We start from the raw sequence: 11,025 nt of genomic DNA on the forward strand, positions 1-11,025 counted from the left end.
GGAAGGGAATGAATACATGCGAGGACCATCACTCTATATACACTACTGTATAATGTACTGACAGTTCAGCCAATGTATTTCATGCACCCGCACATGTAAGGATGTGCCTGATCAGATATACCCCTCCCCTCACCAGACAGCACTGAGCTGTGTTATATGCTCATGTGTCATATCTTACCCATAGGCCATAAATGGTGGCTACAATAAAGGGAATCTGTCACCAGGTTTTTTTCTTCCCCATCTCAGAGCAGTATAATGTAGAGACAAAGATCCTGATACCAGAAATGTGTCACTTACTGAGCTGTTTGCAGTTATTGTTAAAAAAAAAAAAACCACAATGTTTTCCCTGCTGCAGATCTAGCAGTTACACAGAGCTCCGGAATATGCTGGACTACCACAAGTAGTCCTTTGAGAAAATCAATGATTAATCAGCAGGAGATTATCAAAACTACACTAAGCAACCCAGTAAGTGACACATTGCTGGGAATCAGGATATCTGCTCCAATCTTACTGCCCTCAGATTAGGTGGCAAAAACCTGGTGACAGATTTCCTTTAAGCCACATTGGAGTCATTGTGCCCATATACACCATTAAAGAGGTTGTCCGAGGCTGCGCCCTCTAGTTGGATTTTGTCCAGGAGTATACGAATCGCATACTCGCAGCCGTGTGACCACAGTCCCCGGCTCAGACACCGGTGAATCCTCGCAGTGCACTATGTGCGCAATGTGAGGATCCAGAAGTCTACTGTCAGAGTGAACGTAGACTTGTGGATTCAGATCGGACAACAGCTTTAACATTCATACTACATATTAACCAAGTCCCTGGACATTGTCCCTCATTATCGAGTATTTTGAGGGGGCTCTAAAACGACATACAGCGATCTAAGGTACAATGTACAAAACTACGGAGATGTGAAAGGGACAGGCAAAATTACTATTAGACCACTTCAATTGCCAGCGTATTAACCAGTCATTAAAAGTATTTAAAAGGGAACCAATCACCAGGATTTTCCTATATAAGCTAAATCCAGTGCTATACTGGCACTATCAGGCTGATTCTATACAGACCTGTAGTCGTCAGCTCAGATGTTTAGGTTTTGAAACCCAAGAAATTAAAGTTTATAAAATCATCAGCATCTTGAGTGACAGCAGCTGAGGATCAGATAATATCGGGGGGTGGGAGTATTCATAGTTATCCCCTCCCCCTGTTAGACTCAGCATAAGTATTATACAGTACCATCAATTCACTTTTCTCTTCCAGGACCTGTGTGAGCTCATACCCATGTGACCAGAAGGGGCGGGGCCTTAAACAAAGCAACATTTTTCTGTTGGCTGAGGCCCCGCCCCTTCTGGTCACATGGGTATGACCTCAGCACAGGTCCTTCCTAGTGAAAAGTTAAGTCGATTGTATAATACTTATGCTAATTCTAACAGGGGGAGGGGATAACTGAATCCCCCCCAGATATTATCTGAACCTCAGCTACTGTCACTCAAGAAGCTGCCGATTTTACAAACTTTACTTGCTTGTGTTTCATAGCCTATATATCTGAGCTGGCCACTAAAAGGTATGTATAGAATCAGCCTGATAGTGCCAGTATAGCACTGGCTTTAGGTTATGTGGGAAAATCCTGGTGGTTGGTGCTCTTTAAATAAATGGAAATGAACTGAAAGTGAGCGTCTATACAACTGGCTACCTGGGACTAGTCCAGCGCTAACAGCTGGGCTGTTTCGTCACCAATGAAACATATAAGGTAAGCCATAAAGCAGGCTCTGGCAGCAAATGTGAAGGGTCTGGAGTTTTCTAGCCTTTGAGGAGTACTGCTCTACTACAGGAGGTACAATGTTAGGTTCCACCACACTACTGACCTTCATCCTCTTCCTCCTCGCACACTGCAATCAGTAATGTTACATTACACATGGAAAATATAGATAAAGTACACAGTACGAGGGAAGACAGGCCGGTATGTACAGAGGCGGTCTGGTGGGAATAAGCTAGGAGACTGCACTTGTACTATGTGCTGCATCGGCTCTTTACAATCACCACGTGAACTATTCATCCACAGGAATTTCCTCCCTTTCAACCTGCACAGCAAAATACAGTTCCTGTAAGCTGAGGAAGACAGAAAAAAAGTGCAATACTAAAGATCCCTCACCAAGGCACACACACAAAAAGTGCAATACTAGGATCCCTGGCAAAAATTATGGAATCACCTGGCTCTGAGGATGTTCACTCAGTTTTTTTTTTTGTTTTTTTTATAAACAAAAAAAAAAAAAACCCACAAAAACAGATCACAGACATGGCACAAAACTAAAGTGGAAACTTTCTGGTTTAAGAAACACTAAAAAAAAACAACAACAAAAAAAAACCATGAAAACATAATGTGCTAGTCAGTAACAGTTACTTTTCAAGACCAAACAGGGGGAAAAATTATGGAATCATGAAAAACAAACAAAAGAACACTCCAATACATCACTAGTATTTTGTTGCACCACCTCTGGCTTTTATAACAGCTTGCAGTCTCTGAAGCATGGACTTAATGAGTGACAAACAGTACTCTTCATCAATCTGGCTCCGACTTTCTCTGATTGCTGTTGCCAGATCACCTTTGCAGGTTGGAGCCTTGTCATGGACCATTTTCTTCAACTTCCACCAAAGATTTTCAATTGGATTGAGACCCAGACAATTTGCAGGTCATGTAATTGACCTTGTGTGTTTTCTTTCAAGGAATGTTTTCACAGTTTTTGCTCTATGGCAGGATGCATTATCATCTTGATCAATGATTTCATCATCCCAAACATCCTTTCAATTGATGGGATAAGAAAAGTGTCCAAAATTTTAATGTAAACTAGGGCATTTATTGAAGATGAAATGACAGCCATCTCCCCAGTGCCTTTACCTGACATGCAGCCCCATATCATCAATGACTGTAGAAATTTACATGTTCTCTTCAGGCAGTCATCTTTTAATTGTATAGCTTTTCAGTATGTAAATCCCATACCCTTTAGGAGGTTTCTTACAGTTCAGATATAGACATTGACTCCAGTTTCCTCCCATTCGTTCCTCACTTGTTTTGTTGTGCATTTCCTGTTTTGGAGGCATATTACTTTAAGTTTCCTGTCTTGACGCTTTGATATCTTCCTTGGTCTACCAGTATGTTTGCCTTTAACAACCTTCCCATGTTGTTTGTGTTTGGTCCAGATTTTAGACAGCTGACTGAACAAACAACATCTTTTGCAACACTGCGTGATGATTTACCCTCTAAGGCTGGGGCCACACGGGGACTGCTGCGATCCCCTTGCATGACACTCGGCTTACGCTGGCAGTACACCAGAGCCGAGTGTTATGCGTGTGTCCTTACGACTGAGGTCCGTTCGTGCGAGCAGACCTCAGCTGTGGGGGGGCGGTCCGGCACTCAGGAGGGGTGGGAGGGATTTCTCTCCCTCTCTACTGCGTAGCCGGCTATTGCCATTCTTGCACTGCACTAGCGGTACACCAGTGTACCGCGAGTGCAGTGCGATTTTTCTCTCACCACATTCACTTGAATGGGTGCGAGAGAAACTCTTGCATTACAATCGCAGCATGCTGCGATTGTTTTCTCAGTCCGATTAGAGCTGAGAAAATAATCGCTCATGTGCGCGGACACTAAAGGGGGCTTTACACGCTACAATATCGTTAATGTTTTATCGTCGGGGTCACGTCGTTAGTGACTCACATCCGGCGTCATTAACAGTATCGCAGCGTGTAACACTTACCAGTGACCTTAAACGTCCTCCAAAGTGGTGAAAATCGTTCACCATGGAGCGGTCGTCCTAAAACCAAAAATTGTTAATGGTTGTTTATAGATGTTGTTCCTCGTTCCTGCGGCAGCACACATCGCTGTGTGTGACACCGCAGGAGCAAGGAACCTCACCTTACCTGCCGCCGGCCGCAATGCGGAAGGAAGGAGGTGGGCGGGATGTTCGTCCCGTTCATCTCCGCCCCTCCCCCCCGCTTTGATTGGCCGGCCGCTTAGTGATGTCGCGGTGACGCCGAATGCACCTCCCCCTTGAGGGAGGGATTGTTCGGCACTCACAGCAACGCCGCCGACCAGGTAAGTGCGTGTGACGCTGCCGTAGCGATAATGTTCGCTGCGGCAGCGATCACACGATATCGCATGCACGACGGGGGCGGGTGCTTTTGCGTACGATATCGCTAACAATTGCTAGAAATATCGTAGCGTGTAAAGCCCGCTTAAGAGTTTTATAATCCTCTCCTTTGTTTCAATTGACATCTCTCGTGTTGGAACCATGATTCATGTCAGTCCACTTGGTGCAACAGATCTCTAAGGTGTGATCACTCCTTTTTAGATGCAGACTAACGAGCAGATCTTATTTGATGCAGGTGTTCATTTTGGAAATGAAAATTTACAGGGTGATTCCATTATTTTTTCCCGTTTGGTCTTGAAAATGAACAGTTACTGGCTAGCACATTATGTTTTCATGATTTTTTTTTAGCGTTTCTTAAAGCCAGAAAGTTGCCATTTGAAATGACTTTAGTTTTGTGGACACACATACACACACACACACACACACACACACACACACACACACACACACAGCTACCTTACAAATGACAAGTGGGGGGGGGGAAAAAACACAAGTCCATGTTTTCTGGATGAAGCAGACCTTTTCCCCTATACACTCACATGACCCTGGAGCATAGTGAGGTCGGGGGGGATCCGCACTTTTGAACACATGCATCAGCACATTTTTGGCAGACTTCCGTTCCAATGTAAAAGCAGGATTCACAGGAAATACAGGAAAGTGAATAGTGAGCAGTTTCTCACTACCGTCTCATATACAACTCGCAGATCACACTACAGAGGGTCACACTATTAATGCTGACCGGGCACACAATTTACTGGAAATATTGGGAAATGCTTAAAGTAGAATTTATTTTTTTCTGGATCGCATGGAACAGTTTCCAGTACTTTTTTTTTTTTTATTTTAACATTAGTAAAATGGAACAGAACACAAGATTGTCAAGAAGGGATGAAAGTCTGAAGGTGCTATGGGACAGACACACACACACACACACACACACACACACACACACACACAAATATATTATACAAAACGCACACAGCAGGTGAAATAAGTATTGAACACCTCAATTTTCTGAGTAAACATTTCTAAAAGTGATCTTGACATTAATTTCACACCAGATGTCAGTAACTACCCATCCAATCCACACAGACAAAGAAATCAAACCATAGATGTCCATAAATTTATAGATGTGCAATAACGAGAAATGACCAATGGAAAAGTATTTAATACTTCATACAAAAGCCATTGTTGGTGATGACATCTTGAAGATGCCTCCTGTATGGAGAAACTACTGGAATGCATTGCTCAGGTGGGATTTTGGCCATTCTTCCACACAAACACTCCAAATTCTGATGGAGCCCATGGAACCATCTATGAACTCTGATGTTTAGTTCCTTCTATAAATTTTCTATTGGATTCAGGTCAGATGATTGGCTGGGCCATTCTAGTAGCATACTTTCTCTAAAGCCAATTAAGAGAGTGAGATATATATAATTATTCTCTCTATCTATCTATATATAAAAAAATAATCATTGCCTTGCTGAAATGTCCACTCTCGTTTTATGTTCATCATCTTGGTGTATGGCAGCAGAATATTATCAAGAATGTCTCAGTACATTTATCCATTCATACTTCTATCAAATAAGGGGTCTTTCTGTAGCTCTCCACAGGTGGTCCTCAGCTCTTGGACAACTCTTCTGATAATCCTTTTCACTCCTCTGTCTGAAATCTTGTGGAGAGCACCTGGTTGTTGCCTGTTTATGATGAAATGATGCGCTTTCCACTTCTGGATTATGGCCCCAACAGTGCTTGCTGGAGCCTTCAGTAGTTTTGAAATTGTCTAAAGCTATTAGTATGTTTTGCAACAGTTAGGTTGCAAAGGTCTTGAGACAGCTCACTGGTTTTACACATCATGAGAGGTTTCTTGTGTGGCACCTTGGTATTGAACTTTTTTTTTTTTTTTTTTTTTATACGCCATCAATTGAACCAGCTAATATTTTTCACTAAGTGGCAGGATTGCTTTCTAAATAATAGATTTTAGGCTGGGGTGATGACTTTCCATGGCTTTTTACACCTCTCTTCAATTATGTGTTCAATACCTTTTGTCTTGTGTCATTTCTCATTAGTACACAACTTAAATTCATGGACATTTATGTCGGATTTCTTTGCTTGTGTGAATTGGGGGGGAAAATAAATTTAAAAAAAAGGAAAGCCTAATTCTGTACAAAGGATTAGACACCAGACTGAGCAGTAATGCTAGTATATAATCCTCTTTAAAACGTCAACCAGAGTAACATCCAGTAATCTACAGTGATGTCAACTAAAGAGTTAATTTACAGGCTAATCCAGGTATAACAGGAGGACCATTGAATTATTAACTGCTGGTACAGAAGTCACAAGCACAGGCGAAACATACACCACAAGTGTGCGCCATGATACTGCTCTAACCATTACCTCCTATGCACTAGATGGTGTGTTATATCCATTACCATATCCACATTAGCACCGGAAACTCATTTTATGAATTACATTATAAGTTGCCAAGCCACAGTTGTTTAGAGTGGGCTACAATATGCAGGATGGTAGGTAGCCAGACTAACCAAACGTATGGAGTCCAGGTATCTCCACTACAAACATCTCATGCAAATTACAACATCAAGAAGCAAAAGAAGTGCAATTATGGAAATCACGGGATCGGAACTCATGTTAGTGATATGTAAAAGAAGAAAAATGGAAACAGTTCAAAACATCGCAATTCAGCATCAAGTAGATATACATGCACTTAATAACTTGGCAGGCCATCAGTAAAGTCAAAGGGAATCTGTCACCAGGTTTTTCCACCTAATCTTAGACCAGCATAATGTAGAGACAGAGACCATGATTCCAGCGATGTGTCACTTACTGGGCTGCCTAGCGTAGTTTGGATAAAATCATTGATTAATCAGCAGTAGATTGTCATTAGAGCAGGACTACTTGGCCTGCTGCCAGGTAGTCCAGCATATTCATGAGCTCTGTATAACTGCAGCAAAGGAAACAGTGATTTATCAAAATGACAGCAAACAGCTCAGTAAGTGACATCGCTGGAATCAGGGTCTCTATATAATGCTGCTCTCAGGGGAGTAAAAACCTGGTGACCCATTCCCTTTAATAAGGGTTGTCTGAGCAATGTTTTGCTATGCCGGATGCACTTGGGCACGTAAATCATCAAGATCCACTGCTGGCAACGTCTTTTGTAATTGCCGAACAATGAAGTCACTGCCATGCACAATGAGAGATAAGTCCGGAGGCCAGTGGAGTCATTTGGACTTAAGGTGGTGTGACACATAGCGACGCAGCAGCGATCACGACCAGCGATCTGACCTTATCAGGATCACTGCTCCATCGTTACATGGTCGCTGGTGAGCTGGCAAACAGGCAGATCTCACCAGTGACCAGCCCCCAGCCAGCAGCGACGCGTGGTAGCGTAACTAAGGTAAATATCGGGTAACCAAGGAAAGCACTTCTCTTGGTTACCCGATATTTACCTTAGTTACTAGCGTGCGCCGCTCTCACACTGCCAGTGCCGGCTCCCTGTTCCCTGCACTCCTAGCCAGAGTACACATCGGGTTAATTACCCTATGTGTACTCCAGCTACGTATGCAGGAGCCGATGTGTACTCTGGCTAGGAGTGCAGGGAACAGGGAGCCGGCACTAGCAGTGTGAGAGCGGCGGACGCTAGTAACTAATGTAAATATCGGGTAACCAAGGAAAGGGCTTCTTGGTTACCCGATGTTTACCGTGGTTACAGCTTACCGCAGGCTGCCAGACGCCAGCTCCTGCTCGCTTCAGTTGTCGCTCTCTCGCGGTCACACACAGCGATGTGTGCTTCACAGCGGGAGAGCAACAACTAAAAAAATGGTCCAGGACATTCAGCAACAACCATCGACCTCACAGCAGGGGCCAGCTCGTTGCTGGATGTCACACACAGCGACAGCGACGGGACGTCGCAGCTACGTCACAAAAAATGGTGACTTAGCAGCGACGTCATTGTCGTCGTCGCTGTGTGTGACACCACCTTAAGGCCCACGTGCGTGTTTCCAATACACAACATGTCAGTTTCTCTTGTGGGAACACTGTCTGCTGTGCAGAATTTCCCCATAGACTTGCATTAGAATCAGAAATTCTGTGGGTAATAAAACGCCCATGCGTTTTTAGTGCATTTACGCTGTAGAAACGCATTAAAGAAGGCATGTAGTCACCATCTAATGATGTCCATACCAAGAAGCTACAAAAACAATACGACTTTACTTGAAGGAAACAAAAACTCAGCATCAAAAATACAAAAACGCAACTATATTAAGGTGCGAAGATGTGCAAAGAATATTCAGCGTCAAAAACTCAGATACTGATGGTGGGAATGTAGCCTTCGTGTTTTAGGAGCAGTTTTCAATCGCATGTTGCTCGTGCTACTGTGAGCAGCCTGTGGCCTAAACGCCCCACCAAGACATGCAGCGTCTGGGACTGGTCTACCCTCAGGGTACACTTGAGACATGATTGGTTAGCAAATACTAAAAGCAGCTGCCAGCAGTGGATCTTGATGATCTGTGTTTCCGAATGCACACAAAGAGCCATCCTCAGACAACCATCAATAACCGCATACATAGCGGGCAAGGTGGGCAAGTGTGTGGATTTCTGCCCCTGGCACTCATACTCAGAGGGGTTTGGAAAAGGTTTTAATTTTTCATCATTAGTAGCCCCCCTGAGATTTCCATGCCTTTTTCTTCTTAGTGGTGTAACATCCATGCTAATGAGTAAAACCACAGGCTATATGCTTACATTTACACGTATATAAAGTATATAGATGTATACACCACACACAGTGGAGCAACGATTCAGCAGTCAGCCCTGGAATGACAGGACCATGTGGCAGTGACAAACTGGGGACACCTCAGCATAGACACAAGTGCTGCCCTGAGATCCAGCAGCTAACGGCAGTCACCATTAGTCAGATCGGATGGCTAGTGAATGGGCAGCCTCTTCTCCCCGAGTCCTGCCAGTATAATGCCATCCCACCAGTCCTGCCAGTATAATGCCATCCCACCGGGTCACTGGTCCTGCCAGCATAATGCCATCACACCGGATCACACCGGTCCTGCCAGCATAATGCCATCACACCAGGTCACCAGTCCTGCCAGTAAAATGCCATCACACCGGTCCTGCCAGTATAATGCCATCCCACCGGATCACACCGGTCCTGCCAGCATAATGCCATCACACCAGGTCACCAGTCCTGCCAGTAAAATGCCATCACACCGGTCCTGCCAGTATAATGCCATCCCACCGGGTCACACCGGTCCTGCCAGTATAATGCCATCCCACCGGGTCACACCGGTCCTGCCAGTATAATGCCATCCCACCAGGTCACACCGGTCCTGCCAGTATAATGCCATCCCACCGGGTCACACCGGTCCTGCCAGTATAATGCCATCCCACCGGGTCACACCGGTCCTGCCAGTATAATGCCATCCCACGGGTCCTGCCAGTATAATGCCATCCCACCGGGTCACACCGGTCCTGCCAGTATAATGCCATCCCACCGGATCACACCGGTCCTGCCAGTATAATGCCATCCCACGGGTCCTGCCAGTATAATGCCATCCCACCGGGTCACACCGGTCCTGCCAGTATAATGCCAACCCACCGGGTCACACCGGTCCTGCCAGTATAATGCCAACCCACCGGATCACACCGGTCCTGCCAGTATAATGCCATCCCACGGGTCCTGCCAGTATAATGCCATCCCACCGGGTCACACCGGTCCTGCCAGTATAATGCCATCACACTGGGTCACACCAGTCCTGCCAGTAGAATGCCATCACACCGGTCCTGCCAGTAGAATGCCATCACACTGGGTCACACCAGTCCTGCCAGTAGAATGCCATCACACCGGTCCTGCCAGTAGAATGCCATCACACCGGGTCACACCGGTCCTGCCAGTAGAATGCCATCACACCGGTCCTGCCAGTAGAATGCCATCACACCGGGTCACACCGGTCCTGCCAGTAGAATGCCATCACACTGGGTCACACCAGTCCTGCCAGTAGAATGCCATCACACTGGGTCACACCAGTCCTGCCAGTAGAATGCCATCACACCGGTCCTGCCAGTAGAATGCCATCACACCGGGTCACACCGGTCCTGCCAGTAGAATGCCATCACACTGGGTCACACCAGTCCTGCCAGTAGAATGCCATCACACCGGTCCTGCCAGTATAATGCCATCACACTGGGTCACACCGGTCCTGCCAGCATAATGCCATCACACCGGGTCACACCGGTCCTGCCAGTATAATGCCATCACACCCGCACACACCGGCCCGCTCTCACCTGCCGCCCCGTCGTGCATGGCGCTGGGCACGTCCCCGCCGTCCAGGATGCTGAAGCCTTCATCGTTCTCGATGCCGGCGATCTCGCTCTCCTGCTGTGCCAGGAAGGCGGCGGCCGGGTCCTCCTCAGCGGACACTCCGTTACCAACTGAGCCGAAAGCGTCGAAGTCCGACATGATCGCAAACCAGAGGAAGAGGTGACGTGTGATCAGAGGATCAGTGCAAAAAGAAGTGCTGCTTGCTATTTCCGGCAGATCCCTCCCGATCACACTGCTGCCACCGGCGATCGCCAGAGGATAAGCACGGAAGTGACGTCCGCCGGGAAGAAGCAGGAAGAGACGTCACCGGGCGGCATCCGCCGAGAGCTGTTCTTATGGCGAGCAGTGCGCTGACGGTGCCGCTCCACATACCGCTGCAGGACTATGCCCTGGTCACACTGCGCTTCAACAGTGCGTCCAGAGACTCCGCCCCTCAAAACGGGATCAGAGGGGACTCACTGAAGAAACACGGTGTGAACAGGGACAAATGACGGAATGCTGCCGGTATATGTGCAATGTATATAATGTTATACTGCC

The 11,025-nt window shown here is 46.2% G+C and overlaps 1 protein-coding gene across 3 annotated transcripts in view; it reads right to left on the reverse strand.

Moving 5' to 3' along the window:
* CLTA (clathrin light chain A) overlaps positions 1-10,800 on the reverse strand; it is a 29,551-nt gene extending 18,751 nt beyond the window's left edge. Inside the window, exon 1 of one of the 3 annotated variants that reach the window (XM_075315691.1) lies at positions 10,452-10,800. In XM_075315691.1, the coding sequence (XP_075171806.1) occupies positions 10,452-10,626 (175 nt within the window). In that variant the 5' untranslated portion in view covers positions 10,627-10,800. The remainder of the gene's footprint in view (positions 1-10,451) is intronic. The other 2 variants (XM_075315701.1, XM_075315708.1) reach the window with 2 other exon arrangements.
* Positions 10,801-11,025: the final 225 nt, after the last annotated feature.

This window comes from Anomaloglossus baeobatrachus, chromosome 1 (genome assembly GCF_048569485.1).
Source record: "Anomaloglossus baeobatrachus isolate aAnoBae1 chromosome 1, aAnoBae1.hap1, whole genome shotgun sequence".
NCBI classification, from domain to species: Eukaryota; Metazoa; Chordata; class Amphibia; order Anura; family Aromobatidae; genus Anomaloglossus; species Anomaloglossus baeobatrachus.